The sequence below is a fragment of the Lagopus leucura genome, unplaced genomic scaffold, assembly GCF_019238085.1.
Source record: "Lagopus leucura isolate 7727_CA_CO unplaced genomic scaffold, USGS_WTPT01 Super-Scaffold_100008, whole genome shotgun sequence".
NCBI classification, from domain to species: domain Eukaryota; kingdom Metazoa; phylum Chordata; class Aves; order Galliformes; family Phasianidae; genus Lagopus; species Lagopus leucura.
The window spans coordinates 31,606,166-31,622,688 of NW_024962265.1; the positions used below are offsets into that span (position 1 = coordinate 31,606,166).

At 38.5% G+C, this 16,523-nt stretch overlaps 1 protein-coding gene across 7 annotated transcripts in view; it reads left to right on the forward strand.

Moving 5' to 3' along the window:
* Window positions 1–14,498, forward strand: part of MON2 (MON2 homolog, regulator of endosome-to-Golgi trafficking) — a 75,187-nt gene extending 60,689 nt beyond the window's left edge. For 3 of the 7 annotated variants that reach the window (XM_042872330.1, XM_042872335.1, XM_042872331.1), the window contains 6 exons: window positions 3,673–3,733; window positions 4,817–4,940; window positions 5,680–5,887; window positions 6,741–6,823; window positions 8,769–8,911; window positions 13,119–14,498. In XM_042872330.1, coding sequence (XP_042728264.1) covers window positions 3,673–3,733; window positions 4,817–4,940; window positions 5,680–5,887; window positions 6,741–6,823; window positions 8,769–8,911; window positions 13,119–13,148 — 649 coding nt within the window. In that variant the 3' untranslated portion in view covers window positions 13,149–14,498. Of the gene's footprint in view, window positions 1–3,672; window positions 3,734–4,816; window positions 4,941–5,679; window positions 5,888–6,740; window positions 6,824–8,768; window positions 9,448–13,118 lie in introns of those variants that run through there. The other 4 variants (XM_042872332.1, XM_042872333.1, XM_042872336.1 and 1 more) reach the window with 2 other exon arrangements.
* Window positions 14,499–16,523: the final 2,025 nt, after the last annotated feature.

The window sequence follows — 16,523 nt, forward strand, 5'->3', positions numbered from 1 at the left end:
AATACCATGTAGCTGATTTGGCTGATTTTTCCTTCTACCTTTGTTCATTTTTATGTGTATATCATCCAAGCCCCTACTGGGCTGAGGAACCAGAAATCTTCCTAGAGTAGACATAAGAAGTTTCAATTTCACTGGTGTTCTGAATTTCTAACAAACATTTTAAACATTTTTTTTCTGACCTCATAATTCTTCCAGTCACTGTGGTCCTAGAAATTACATCTGTAGAACTCCTAATATTATTTCTACCAGTGAAATTGAGTTGGTGTTGGTGGTGTGGTGTGGTAATAACCCTTTAAAAAAAAAGAACTCTGAACCTCTGTGTTTAAAACAGTGAGCATCCTCTGCATGCTCTTTCAAGCAGGAATAGGTTTGCAAACTAGCCGTGGAGCTGAATGACATGAGATACACACTGATGCTTGAAATGTACAAAGACAGCACAAAGGGCCTTTGGAGCTTTGCACAAGAGATTTCAAATACAGCCAGAAAAGCCCAGGTAAATGGAAAAGGAAAACGTTATTGCTACAGAGAATTAACAGCTTTCAAGCAAAAAGCTTCAGCTTTTTTGTTTTTAGTTTAGGTTTTGTTGTTATTATTCTTGTTTCTTTAAGCAAGCTGCAGCTGAGAAGGCTTGATAATCTTGATTTTTATTATAAATCAAAACGACATTTAAAAATACATTTCACGTAACTCAATTTATACAAAATTGTCTTCTAGTAAGAGGCTGGTCTGTTTATTATTTAATATCATACTTCTTTCCCAGAGGCTTTCACGGAAGCATGTCAAGCCATTATATAAAATAAAATTCAACAAACATGCGTATATATAATTTACTAGAGCAGAAGTCTGTGCTTACATGAGGGAATTAAATCAATACTTTCCAAAAAGATGCTTCAGAGCAGAGTGCTGCTGTGCACAGCAGGACTCTCTGTGGCTGTTAGCTCTTTGTTGTTAGGTTTTAAAGACCTCCCTAGACACTGGGCAGCAGCTGGGAGCTCTTTACCTGGAAAATCCTGCACAGAGCTACAGTGTGCATTACACTCCCTCTTATCTGCACTGGCTCATGACCCTTCCCGTACAGTTTGGCTGTACTGAATCAAACAAGCAAAGCCTTTGCCTATAGATGTTTTGTTTGGGCATCTTACAGAAATCTATTTACCTGGGAGTTATTTGCTACATGAACAAGAATATAGCATCATCTGTGACCTACATGGTAGGTCAGATATAGATGACTGAGCAGAAGGGTCATAAAACCTCTTTAAAGTAAACCTCAGCTCAGAAAGTCAGTCATTCATAAACAAGGAAGTGTCAGAATGAAAACTTTCCATGTAATTCAACGTGACCTGCATACGAATGCATTGTAATTGTTCATATTTCTATTTAAAGGGTTTCTATATAAAGGGTTTGCATCCTTATCTTTTTTATGCTAGAGAATGTATAAAATGAACAGCTACTTAATATTTTATTCTTTGCTTCGACACGTAACACTGAATTTGCTGACAGCCTAGCACATGAACCAATAAAAAAATACAGTATAATCTCTTTGAGACAGGGAAGTATCTTTATTTGCAAACAGGAACATGTTGTCACAGTTGTCAAAACTGAAAATTAGCAGTGAATGTGCAGATTCAGATCCAGGTGTCTCATGCTAAGTACCCAAAAGAGAGGAAAAAGAAGAACCCTGCCTAGTAAAAATCTATTTGACTCAGTCAGCATCATACAGGAACAGTGGGAAGAAAAAAAGCTGTTAGCTGAACAAACCACATTTGAATGAGATTTAGAAGGCTCCAACCATTCCTGAAAATCAAAGTGGGATGGAGGAGAAAGGCCTGGATGAGTACCCCTATGTGGAAAAGGCTGGCACAGATCCATGGTCATATATCTGGCAGCTGCCTTTCTAGTGAGCACATGCCTGGCTCAGAACTACTCACCGCATGCGTCTGCTGTTTCTTGGGGAGACATGGGGGTGGAGAAAAAACTGGGAGTTTTGAGGAGAGAGTTTGGAAATGAGCCAAAGGATGCTGGTCTGCTTGCTGCTGCCGTACTTCACCAATTCCTCAGCTTACAGAACAGCTTGGCTCTTTGTTCAGCCCAGAGCACTGTTCTCCTTACATCTGCCCATGCTGCAGTAAATCAGGCAGGAACTGTGGCAGATTGGCCATATCATTTTCCTGCCTTTTCAATAGTGTACTTCTCCAGAGCAAATAAGGCACCATCTAATATGGTAAGATACAAACATACACAACAACAGCAAGTTGAAGCACCAGACGCCATCTTAATTCAAATGTTTCAAACCGTGCCTTTCACATGGTCACACTTCCAAGCTGTTCCTCAATTTGAAGATCTTAAAGTATTATTTAAAAAGACAAAACGTAAAATTATGGGAAAAGGAGAGGACTTAACAAAATGGAAGTATATAAACTTTTTACATTTCTTTACCTCTGATTTTTGTTGTTAATGCAGCGATCTATTCTGTAATAAATTTACCTTCCATGTAGATCAGACGTTACAGAAACACTAAACATACAACCCCGTGAGTTTTGTAGTAGTTTTTTAAATTTCAAAGGATCATGGGCATGAGGGTTTTAATTTCTTCTTATGTCAGAAAAATAAGAATGGAATAACTGGGTCAGAATAGATACCTAGACTTCTGTGTGCTGTTTCTGATAGATTAGTAGGGTATTTAATGAAGAGTGCAACGTAACCACATACCATGAACACGTACATAACATGTAACAAGTACATACATAACATGTAATACATGTTACATTTTCACAATATGCTTTATGTCTTACTGAAGAACTTGCCTCAGTAACTCAGCAAGCAATAGCATAATCCAGCAAAGGAAAGGGAATTTGAGTCTACTTAGCAGGTATTCCAGTAAGGAAAAAGAATGACTCATTAAATGAGAGAACTTCACCAGAAAAAAACTTAGTGAATGATAGCTAGTGTAAAGTTTCCTTTCAAATGATACAAGATTTCCAAAGTTGCAAGCAGGCAAGGTAAGATCTTATAAAGCATGGAGTGACATTCATGGTTGAATCACTTCTGGGCATTTTATCTTTAAGTAGATTTTTGTATACAATGGAAGAATTACAGAGTTCTGAAATTCTTCAAAATTGTTGTTTATAAAATGAATTTCTCTTTTCCTAGAATTCTTTAATAAGGAGAACAAGTATTGGTTATCAACAAAATAGTAATGTCCCATTAATGAGAAGTGTGTTTCATTAACACAAAAGAAAATACAAAATTAAGTTGCTAAATAAATGGTTGCTAAAAATTTTTTAAAATCTCAAAGAAAATTATGCATAGTGAGAAAAAGGAAAAACAAAATAAAAAAAAAACCTCTGATGCCTAAATGAGACCTTCACAGATGCATGTGAGCAAGTATTGTGAGTTCTGCACAATTTAGGACGGAAGAGATTATTTTGATACACATGTGAAAAACGGTGCTGCAAGTCCTCAGTTGCCATAACTCTTCATTTTTGTATTTTACTGCAGTTTTCCTTTGAACCACTTTTATCATCATTATTCAAAGATTTTATTCTAAAATGTTAACAGTTTTTATGTAACGGTACCAACTTGATGCATGTGAAACTTTAATGCATTTTCTCATACTTAGCTCCTTACACATTTTGTGAATTTAGAAGTATAATGTATTTTCTTTATTTTTAGTGCACCTCCTGATAATCTCTCAATTCAAGAATTTCAGAAGAATGAGAGTATTGATGTTGAGGTAAGAGGACTATAGAAAATGTGTAATATTGTCAAACACATAAGATAGTGGCATTCACAGGTTGCATTTAGTTTTCAAATAATTTTTGGCAAAGTTGCCCATTGTTATTTTTCTGAGATGTTTTTTTCCATTTGAAAAGGAGACAAATTCAGAGGCTCAAAATTTGACTGCTTCCAGGTTTTGCAAAGGATAGGAAGCTGCATGCCAAAAACTTGTCCACATGAGTTCAAACAAGCAGAAAAAACAGAACGTCTTTCTGCTTCTAATCCATTGTCTGATTCTTACTTCTTATGTTATTGCCAAGCAATTACATAGGTAATTGTAAACCAAAGGAGGCTGATGACTGAACCTGAAGGGAATGTTCTCTTTGTTGAGAGGTGGCATTCATTGTTGCAATCTAGGTGTGTTCTCAATACTAAATAAAAATGTGCATAAATGGTGAAATGATGATTTGTGTGGTGCAGAGACCTGATTGGTCTCATCATCTCTAGCTAGGACATGAAGATTTCAGGGCAAAAAAAGCAAGAGCAGTTCTATCTGCAGAAGTATGAGATCTAATACATTAGTTTACGGAGATCTACACACACTTTATTCCTGAGTGAATGCACCAAGACCAAGGACAGAAAAAACATTTCAGTTTGTGTGTTGCCTTCAGCTTATTTAGTTAGCTGACATGTTCTGTTTTGCTGATGTCACTTTGTAAGCATGTGATATACATGTTGGTGTGATAGTAAGAATATTGAATGGAGTGGAGGGGGAGGGAGATTCCTACTGTCAAATATTCTCTTTTCAAAACTGTAAATTTGACTGGAAGAATATGCGTCAAATTTCAGTGGAAATCTGAGTGAAAACTGCTTCAGAAACTCAGAAATGAGAGGAAAAATAAGTTTGGTAGTTCAAGTTTAATCTCTTCAACACAGTTCCAAAATTTTTAGATGTATCTGCAAATTCTTAAAGCAGCATTGGAAGATTTTGTAAATTTCCATTAGGCATGTCTCTTTGTTTAATGTTTCTTTTGTCTTCTACCAGAATTGCAGGGTTACTCTTCAGAAAACCAATATAAACTTATTTAATTTATTTTAGGTGGTGCAGCTTATTAGTACGGAGATACTGCCATATGCTAATTTTATTCCTAAGGAATTTGTTGGTCAAATAATGACTATGCTCAATAAAGGCTCAATACACTCTCAGTCATCTTCATTTACAGGTATAGTAGCTGAATGACAAAAGGTACAGAAAAATAGGTTTATATCTGCTAGACAGTAACAAAAATGTTGACAGTACTTATTCTGATAAAGACCTGAAATTCCATGATATATATTCACTTCAAACTGTATTGTCTTGTGGAAGTTTCACTTTTGTTTTTTTTAACTACTATTTTCTTATTATTTCGTCAGTGTCACGTATAATATTGTATTTGTGTTTCTACAGATTTTTTTCTGAACTTTCTAATAGTTTACTTTCCTTTATGCCAGTTGCAATACTTGACCGTGATTTCAGACAGTTGTAAGGCATGCATGATATCCAGTACTTAAAAATTAAATGACCTTAGCATAACTGTATGTTGTGGCTAACCAGACATTAACACAAAAGCATTTCTCTGTACAGTAGCAAATGTTAGTACTGGTGGTGTAGGACTGGGGATGTTCCTGTCACTTTTTTTCTTTTGTTTTTGTTATGTCATTTGACGTACTTTGTTATTAAAGCAGCATTAAGTTGGTGACACATTAGTGAATGTGCTGAATGTTCTTTCATATTTTTGAATATCACACAGTCATCCCTTCCTTAGAACGTGTTCTTAATATTTGTCCATATCACTGTTAATGTTTTTTTAATATTACAGCACTGATAACCTTTTTGCAAAATATAATTAACCGATTGAAATGCAACATCTGATATTCTGGCATGCACAGTGCTCAATTAATTATGATGTTTTACTTTGACAGAGGCGGAAATAGATATTCGATTGAGAGAGGAGTTTTCTAAGGTGTGTTTTGAAACACTGCTCCAGTTTTCATTCAGTAATAAAGTCACAACTCCTCAGGAAGGCTACATCTCTAGAATGGCACTTTCTGTGCTCTTGAAAAGGTCACAGGATGTATTACATCGCTACATAGAAGACGAGAGGTTGAGTGGCAAATGTCCTCTTCCACGGTATGTGCAATGCCCTTAGGAAATAAAGGGTATTACCAGTACCTTTTGAGAAGGCTGTATTCAGAATACGTCTGTTGTATCATTTAATTTGTGTTAGAAGTGTTTGTGTGCATGGGTGTGTGTAGGGGATGTATGCAATTTAAAGCTTGAGAAGTATACAAAAAATGTTTCAAATAAAAAATTATACCAAATTTCTATTGAACAGAAAAACTTTAAAAAAAATAGTGGTCACACTCAGTGCTGTTACGCTGAAAAGAGGAGTGTAATTCAGTAATAAATATTATCAGTTGTTCAAAGAATGTTTCTGGTATCTCTAACATAATATTTCCGAAATCTAATTTCCCTTTATTCCTAGCAGAGCTAGTTTCTAAACTGAGAGGTAGAGAGTCTTCTTGACAATAAGACAAAATATATAAACAGCAATATTGTGAATCATTACTCAAGTAATTGTTCTTGAAACAGAAATTGCCCTGAGAACAAGGAAATTCTTTCACAAATGGGGACTTACTTAGATTTCAGTTAACCTCAGCTGAAATGTTTTTGGAGTTTTTGATTGTGACTGATGAAACTGATTCTTTCCATTTTACAGCTAATCATGTACATGAATATTTTCAGATTGAGACACATGCTCTATCACTGTCTCTAATATCAAATTGAAAGCCATCCTAGCTGGCAGTAGCTATAATGGTGGAAAAGTTAAAGACAAATAATAACCTTGGTCTCTTAATGTCCTTTTTTTGGGTAGGCAGCTGTTTCCATTACATTTTTTTTTTAATGTTATGTAAGTTTCACAGAAAATTTATAATCTTGAGACAAAAATGGGTTGCTGACTATTTGCATCTTCCTTTTGTAGGCAACAAGTAACAGAAATCATATTTGTTTTAAAAGCTGTCAGTACTCTCATAGACTCGCTTAAAAAAACTCAGCCTGAAAATGGTAAGTTATTGTTAAATAACGTATTTCTAAATGAGGTAAAACTTTATCTGCCACAAAGATGTATTTATTCTTTGCTGTAGTGCTTTTCACACAAAGAGTATAGTCTGTAAGATTCAGTATTCTGTGAATATATAGGTGGCATGTAGAAAAAAACATTTTCCAGTATACATAACAATATAAGGTTCTAAGATATATTTAAAAATAGAAAACTTCATTTTCTGATGTCTTGTGTTAGATAGATCTTGGTATCTTTTAGAAACAAAACTTCCATAAAGTGTTAACAGAATTCTTAAATAGAAGCATATGTATAGCTGTCAGTTTTACTGTATCTTCTTTCTTTTCATTATAGCTTTTTTAGGTTGCTGTGGATCTGGTTCACACAGGTGCACTCCCCAGTAAAACGGGTGTGCAAATTAAATGGATGAGCAGGCTGTTAAACACTTAAATGTGAAATCTTGTTTCCCCTCACTTTCTGCTATAGTACCTCCTGTCCCCATAATGAGAAACAAATGAGAAACATTTCTTTGCTCATTGATACTAAGTGGTGATATGAATGTTTGACAGATGTATTTAAAGGACTGATTGAAACTGGTGGCCATGACTTTATTTATGTGAACACGTACTGTTCCTCCTGCAAGCTGCACCTTTTGTATGCAGAGGGTTCCCACCAAAAATCTTGGGAGATACTATGTTAACTTGTGCTAAGCAGATAATGTGTTTGTCTCTACTGATGGGTTGTTTCCCTTCTGTAGTTCCAGATATTCAAGCTCGTTATTATGCATACTATTAGTATCATCATACTGCTTAATACCTTGTTAAACTAGCTGCATTGTGCTCTGCAACTCTGACAGATCTGCGTATATATCACTTCTCTCTACCTTCCCTGCTTTTGATATTAAGAGAAAGGGAAAAAAACTTGTAAATCCTGAAAGAAAGCAGACTTCCCAGAAGAACATAGATAGGTGGGTTTTCTGAAAGGCATGATGTTTTGCAGCATCAATGAGCAGGGAGGTGTTGTTTCCTAGGTTGACAGTAAAAGGCTGAGGACAGAACTATGCAAGAGTACACAAAGCCTTCTAGCATACCTGAAGCTGCTAAAGCATTACTTTGCTGGGGCTTTCTTTTAAAGGGGTAGAGTGGCCAGCTCAGCTGCACTGTTGCCCGTAACTTTCTTACTAAAATGAGCCATCAGTGTGTGGCAGTGACTGCCAAAACTGCTGCATACTTTCTTATGAAGAGGGCTACCAGACACATTAGAGAACCACTTTGCTCCTACTTCTCCTACTTTTGAATCATTTTATTTTTGTAATAAATTATTAACGTTTGAAATCAAGGTTTTGTGGTCTCTTGAAATCAAAGTTAAAGCAGATAAACAAGGAATTGATATAATAAATACGATTCATACACTGTGTTTATTTTCACTGTACTAAAAATATTACCATGGATATTGTTTGTGCCCTGGTCCAGAGTTTCTCCTGCTTTTTATAGTTCTGATAATCTGGAAATAATTTGAAATTAATAGATAGTCTTATTGCTGATCTTTCCAGAAGTAAAATTTGCACCCAGTTCTGCTTTCTATCAGGAGCTGAGAAAAGCTAATAGAAAAATGTATTTGTGTTATAGACTAAGCAGAAGTAGTATCTTCAAAGTGTCAGATGCTCTCCATCCAAGAAAATACAGTGAGTGAATCACATGTAGGAACAAAAGTACACAGTGCCATTTTGTGGATATGTCATCCAGCTTCCACCTGCTACTTCAAAAGTGTGGCTCTTCTGCAAATCCTACATCATACCTGAGGGCCCCATAGAGATGCCTTAGTGTCTCAGTGGCACTGCATGCCTGTGTTTGGGCATGTGGATGTGTCCTTAACTTATTTATTTAATAAAATGCTGTAAGAATTTTGCATAGTAGTAAGTGAACTAATCTGTTCTTTTCTTCATTGCAGTTGATGCTAACACATGGGCACAAGTTATTGCCTTGTACCCGACTTTAGTAGAATGTATCACCTGCTCCTCATCAGAAGTGTGTTCTGCTCTGAAAGAGGCATTAGTTCCTTTTAAGGACTTCATGCATCCACCAGCATCCAAGGTACAGAATGGAGAGTCTTGACCCCATAAAACTTTTTTTTTTCAGTTTTTGAAGGAAAAAAAGTATCCAAAAATGTTTGTTCCCAGGTGAAGTTTCACTGAGAAAATCTCTTGTGGCTAGTACTTGGCAAGCAATGCTGACTGCCTTTAACTGTACTAACAAGAGCTCAGTAATTCATGAACACAAGCTATATCTCAAAGGTCCAGAGTGAGTAGCAGTGCAAACCTTTAATAATTTTAACTAAGTAGTTGGAATCATTTATAATCTAATGTACTTGCTACAGTATCTTGAAGTGGTGATTGAAAAGTGGGCTTATGTACAGCTTGTTGTGTATGTGTTAATGATGTAATTAAAAATATTTCAATTCAGTCAGATTTATTAGGCTGGTGTTTTGCACCCTTTTTTTGAAGTACGAATTGTACTAAAATTTTATGCAAGATGGTACTGTAACATTCCATATATCTGTAACCAGCCTTTGTAAACAAAGGGAACTGAAATACTTGTGTGTATAATAAATGGTACAGTTCTGTATAAAATAGTTGCATTTATTATTTAAATTCTTTTTAAAATATTGATAATGTTAAATGCTTGAAAAAGTATTTATTATAAGCTGTATGCTTGCATTTTTACTTATACTTTGCCTTCTAAATTGCCAGATATGCTTGTTCATATCTGATCATGTTACTAGTTTTTTTTGCTTAATTGAATGTATCTTTTCTGTGGCCATTGGACATCTAAATGAAGAGGTCATATGACAAGATTGCAGCAAGCAGGCAGTAGCCTGCTGATCTCAAACATCAGTGTCATTGACCTGGAATAGGTTTGAATATGCAGAAATCCACTGTAGCACTTCAACACTGCCATACCTCACTTCATAATATATTTCTTTCGAAATGTTTGTTATACTCAACTCTGTTCATTTTTGTAGTTGCAGCCTTGCTTTAAAAAATACGTACATAAGGGTCATTAGTCTTTTTTGACCTTACTGCAGGTATCGTAGTCTTTGAATCATGACCCAGGAAAGGGGATTGCAAATATCTGAAATACTTGGCTGTAATACTTTGTTCAGTAATTTTAAGTGCTTTGTTTTGTAATGTCTTTTAAATCCAAATTGTTCTAACCTTTTAATTATAAACTCTCTGATATAAAACCATGAGAAGTGTATTTTTGAAGACAGCTACTGGTTTAGAAGTTCAGTAAAATTTTCATTAAGTAAATGTGAATTTTCTTTCAATTTCACGTAATACACAAGTGAAGCAAAACACTTCTAGTATTGTTTATAAAATTTGTGACAGCATTTAAACTCTTGTTGAGATAATGATTCATTAAATGTGTCGCCTGTGTTCATATATTTTAGCCTGTGATGTGAAAGCACAAAGGTCAAATGTTTAAAAAAAAAAGGAGAAAAAAAAAAAAAGGTGCCTTTCAATGTATTTCAGAGCTTTCCTTTAGGCCTTCAAGTCTTTGTAGATACTAAAAGTGATTGCCATGGTGTTAGATCTGTTCGCTTTACACTTCGCTGACTGAAAGGATGCTAATTGGTACTTGTGAAGCAAAAACTGTAGGAGCTTCAAGTCAAGTTGCAAGGAACTGATCAGGGTTAGAAGGACCCTCTGTGAGTAATGTTTTCAACCACACCTTTGAACAGTTTGTTCCTATAGAATTCCAGTTTTGTGATCCTTTCAAAAAGGATAATCAGAGAGGGAGGCTTCAGGATCTTGCACATATCTCTTTGACCAAAGTTGTGTGGAACTCAATCTTCAAATGTGAATAGTTTTTGAAGAACATGTTGTACATTAAGGAAACAAAGCCCCTTCTTTCTAGTAATAGAGTTGTTTTTTGTTTTTTGTTTGTTTTGTCAAAATAGCCTTTTTGGAGAAGCAGACCTGGGTCCCAGGTACAAATAACAAGATTATCCATACTCTGAAAGTGAAACCCTTGCAAATGCTCTACTACTTAGTGAAAGATAAGACAAGGCCTATTAAGTTCTCAAAAAAAGCAAGAGGTTGAACAGAGAAAGGGTATTCATTTGATTTAAAATCTGCTAACTTAACAAGAAATTCTGGAAAGAGGAATGCAGACCAAACTGTGGATGAGTTTGTTTATCATTAATTTCTGTCTGCTTTTTCAGTGGTAACACAGATTCATCCTAATTAAGCAAATCTTCAGCTTTATTTTAAATAGGGTGTGGGGGTGTGTGAGTCTTACCTGACTTTATCATCCACAGGTATTAATCTTCTAAAGGCTTTGAAATAAATTACCACTAAGGTTGCTTTGCTTCCTTTCCTCTTCATTATCAAATAATGATATCTGTGCTATTTGAGAACATTTTGGACATGCAAGCTGAGGCTGACCATACTCAAAACACTTTTTGTATAAATAGTTAGAGAACTGAAAACAAAAGTACTTAGTTTAGGGAAGACTTCTTTTAACCGACCGATTTTTTTCTGTGAATAAGACTTTTTCTGTTTTCTGTGCCTTGTTCAGCACTCAAATATTTCCTCCAACTTGAAGTATCAATTTGTTTTTTTAATTATTTTTACATTTTGCTAAATATTCTTAGGGTTTCTTTCATGTAAACAGTATCCTTGAGTATTTAAATTTCATATTCTTGCATCTGTTTCGAGCAAGACAAGTTTTGTTCCTGAAAAAATGTAACATTACCTATTGAGTAAACCGTTGTCCAAGTTGTACTTTTCAAGTCTATAGGGTTGCTTAGGCATGTGAAATAAAATAAATGGACGTTTTCAGGATTGAGGTCTGCATTGTGTCAGTGAAATCAGCTAGAAAAGGTTGTTCAGCTGAGTGTATAGAAATATGTCAACTGGAAGTTAGAAGAGAAACATTAACTGCCAAATGTAACCACATTATTCACTTTTTTTTCTTCTTCTCCCTAACCTTAAAAAGAAATTTGGATTGGGAATCCAGAGAGAAAATGTGAGGGTCTTCCACATTATTACAAGGCTCATATCAAGACTGTTGATAATACTTGTATGTCTCAATGCCATAAACACTGCCCCAGTGTACACAAGGATTTAACATCATATTGTAGCTCTAAGGAGAAGGAACGGATGGCTAAAGCAGGAAATTTCTTACAAGAAAGGTTATTCTTAGAGGCATCTTTGTGGACCTTTGTTAGACTCACTCTAGTATGTCCATGACTCTCTTGTGTAAGTTTTGGGAGCAAGGACACCTGTTTGTCTACGTGGTATTTTGCTTATCAGGGCAAGTGCAACTCCAACAAAAATGACTGTAGGAGTTCGTGTAAAACATAGATTTCATCTGGGGAGTAAGTAATCTTCAAGTTTCACAAGTATGTTTCAGTAAAAAAAAAAAAAGTGTGTTTTGCTATATTAATACAAGCATATTGCAGTGATGTAATTGCCTTCGTGTATGCTGGAATGTAGATCAGACGAGGCTCCTCATTCTTTGTAAATAAATACAATAGAACTTAACATTTATTTGTTTGTTTCAGCCTTCAGGTTTTATTCAGTGGAAACATAGATAATGATGTAGGCAGGATGTACAAAAAACTCTCTTAGATTTTGAATTAAACAATTCTTTCGCGATAAAAAAAAGCAAAATTGCATGAAAAGCGGTATTACAAGTATGCTAGAAAACAGGATTATACTGAACATCACAACTGGTAAAATTCTCTCCCAAACAACAAGATGCAATTCATCAAGATAAATGTGAGATTCTCCACTCAAGCAGCAGTGAGTTTTCTCCATTTTATTTTGCCACCTTTATTGAATAGGAGACTGATGGTTTCCCATGTTTTGATGGTTTTCCTTAGGAAATTATTCCAATTTAAAAATGGCTGTCATTAGCACTATCAAAACTAGTTCTGAAAACATGTTTTACAGCAGTGGAATCTCATTTGTCAATACTATAATCCTCTCATCACCTGAAGCATGTTCTTAATAGAAAGGATGTATTAAATGCAGCTACCATCTTTTTTTCTTTATCAAAAATACTGCAAAGTTGAAGCATACTCAAAGGCCCCACCTTATGGCTGTTTAATACTGTTAAGAAGGCATGTTGGTTTGTTTTTTGTTTTGTTTTAGTTTTTCAGGAAGGGTTGCCCAGAGATAAGAAAGAAGGAAAGTCCCTTCTAAGTCAGATGCCTGTTTAGCATGTTCAGAGTTTTATTTTTGAAGACCCTGGTCTTTAAGCTGCAATTATAATTATTGCTCTCTGTGTACAGAATACCTGTCTTAGGCTTGGAATGAGCTAAGCGACTTGGCCATGACCAGTGATATTTCCAAAGCTGACATCTTCAAGATTGCTGAAGCTGGTGAGGATGACAGACTGTTGGGAAACCTGGCATTGCCTTCTCTGTTGTTTTTAATGTTAGCTGTTTCTTGGAACTGTTAAAGTTGTCAAGGAATTACTTAAGTTTCTGGCTTCCTTGCCGGAGGATTTTCCCTTCTTTCCCCCATCACGGCGGGTCGTATCAGGAAAGGGACTGAGACCCCACAAAAAATAGCACTCAAAACTGGATTGCCACCAATAGAAGACCTTTACAATGCACAGACAAAAGTCTGCTTCTGATCATCTTTCACAAGGAAGCATGGAAAGGGACAGGAATATTATGCACATAGTACTACTCGTATGTACATGTACAAAGAACCGGCTTCTGGAGTACATCAGAAGTATTACTTGCAGATATGCTTACTGAACATCTGTTCATGCCTCCGGGTTTGGCGTTGTAGCATGATATGGCACTGCCTTACCTCTAAAATGATCCCTCGACTCTGTGCACAGTACTGCACTGGAACAAATGAGGAAAGACGTTTACATTTCTTTTAGAGAAGTCTTATTTAAATATTTTCTCATAAAATACGAAATCAATAACCTGTGTCAAAGCCGAATGCGCTATAATGTCTTAAATTTTTAAGCAGTTATGTGTTGCCAAAGCCTTAAAGAGAATGCAGTGAGCTGATGAAGTAGTATGCAGCCCTGCCTTGTGAGACTGACAAGCAAGTTTTTGAAGAGTTAAAGCATGGTCTGATTGCAACTCAGTTGTACTTTATCCAGCTGAAGTCAATCAGTTCAAAGTTGGAGACAGATTAGGAGCTGAAAAAGAAGAAAGCTTGCTTTTTTCCTCTTCCATGCATAGGACTGATCTGTGAGGGTAAAATGCTTTTTGTCTAAAAGCTGAAGGCAGTAGTAGCTACAGTTCTGTCTTCCTTTTAACACTATGTATTTCCTGAATGCATCTGGCACACCTGAAACAGATTGATGTAAGAAAATTAATTTGAATGCCTTTCTCCTTTGCAAATTCTATTTTGCATCCAAATAGAGCCCTGTGCTAACTAACAGGATGTTAAATCGTTGGGAAAAATGTACTTAGAACATTTTCTGGAAAACAAAAAAATTGGATTTAAAAAATAAGATACTGAATTACTAATTATGTAAAATGCATTTCCTACTTGGAAAAGATGGCAATCTTAGCACAAAGGCTATTGTTTAATTGCAAGCAAACATTTAAATAATTGCTAACAAAGGAGCAGTCTTTTTGGAAAGATAAATACAAGTGCAAAATAAGGCAAAAAATATAGCTCCATGCTTATTTTCATCATTATTAAAAATAAGCCACTTTTCTGTTTTGTTTTTTAAATAAACACTTTTAGATTTTCCCATTTGTGTTTCTTTTTCAGAACTCTTTTTTTTCACCTGTACACAAACAGCAGAGTAGAACCTGCACTTGGTGTACCCATTCCTTTGTAGTATTTAGCTTCCTTTGCACTGACCTCAAATAGCAGAATTACTGTAAGTCTTACTGACCCCGCGTGAAATATCATCACGTGCCTTTCTGTAGGAATCAGGACTTGTAGAACGTTCAACTTTGCACTGGTTCCAATGTCTTTTAAACAAGCAATCGATGTAATATCAACCCTGTTGCCAACATAGGTGCAAACTTTAAAGCAGGCAACTACAGACAGGATCGTTATGGAGTATTTCCATCTTTGGATCTCGGGTGCAGTGTTTCGGCTGCTTTCCAGCATGACTTTGTCAACAGATTTCTTACAAGTTGACTCTGAAGCCAGGGGTTTGATGCCAGGACCAAGGTGCGTGTGTAGCTTTGTGCTGACAAACCCAAGGCTATTCGATTTCCTTTACGTTTAGCTGCAAGCGGGGTTATTTCTGCGCCCTGCATTACTGCATAGCACCTTATCTGTGTATTTGACTTCTGCCCGCAATTCCTCTCGTGCATCGGGCAGTTTGTTCTCCAGATGCATGGAGGGACAAAATGAAGTCGCTTAAAACATCAGCGCTCCTAACTCTGTGCGCTCTCGTAACGACGTTCAGTCAGTTTCCAGTACGGAGCAATCGCACTGGGGTCAATTCCCATTTAAAAACACAAACCAGGTTCAGATCTGACTCCACAAACAAAGCGTTCGAGCGCACAGTCCCTCCGCGCTGCGCTGCCCTCCCCCAGCCCGTGCGCGGGGCCTCGCAGCACTGCCCTCCGGCACTCCCTCCCCACCGCCTTCAGCGCCCCTCTGCCCACCGCGCTGTGGAACAGCCGGGCGAGGTCCCGCCGCGCCGAGCTCCCCCCCGGCGGCGGTCCCAGCAAGCAGCCCTAGCGGACGGCCGGCTCTTCCCGCGTCTTTCAAGGAGCCCCGGATCGAGAGCGGGAGCGCCCCGCTCCCAGCATCCCCCGGACGAACGTTAACTCCCCCCCCCAGCCGCGCAGTCCGGCGGGAGTCGAGGGGAGTGGCACAGCGCTCCCCTGCGAGCACCGGCCTTCCGCCCGCCCGCGCCATCTTGAACGCGAGCCGGGGGCAGCGGCCTCCCCTCCCTCCCCAAGATGGCGCCGGCCGGGTGAGTGACATGTCCAGTCACGTGGGCAGCGGATGAGCCCCTCTCTCCCCCCGCCTTAAACGATCTCTATGGTTCGGCCGGACACACGGGCGGTGGCGGGCGGCGGCGAGGGACGAAGCCGCGGCGGGAGCGGGGCCGCCCGGCGCCCCTTTGTCTGCGGCCTCGGCAAGGCGAGCACTTTTCCTTCCCCGATCGCGAGGGCCGCGCCCCAGCGCCCTCGAGGGTTCGGCTTCCTCCTTCCCGCCGGCACCGCGGCCCGGGAGAGGCGGCGGGTGCTCCCCGCGAGAGCGCCGGCGCGGAGCTCCGTCCCGGCCCTGCGGGCGGCGGCGCGGCCGAGCTGTGGGAGCGGGGCCGGGCGGCGCCTCCGCCCCGCGCTCCCCGGGGGGCGGCGGGGGTCGGCGCCGGGACGGGGCCGGGGCCGCGGCTGTGCGCGGGGAGGGTCGGGTGGGCTGAGGGCGATTTTCTGCCATGCCCGCTGCCCCCCGCTTCTCTCCTTCCCTTCCTCCCTCTCTCCCTCCCTTCCCCATCTGTTACAGGCGTGCGGAGCGGTGGCTGTTTGAAATTAAACGTGCCCTTTGCTGCACCAGCTGGGGTCTGTGATGTATCTGATAAATGGAGCTCTGCCCGTCGGCTTCAGGTCATGCGAGGAAAAGGGCAGCGCTGGGGAGGGAGCTGGGCGGGGTTTCCCTCTGCTTTTCTGTCAGACGAGAGGAGTCTGGTTGATGTCTGCAGCAGATAAAGGAGACGAGGATCATCAAAAGACCCCAGAGCCCTTTTATCT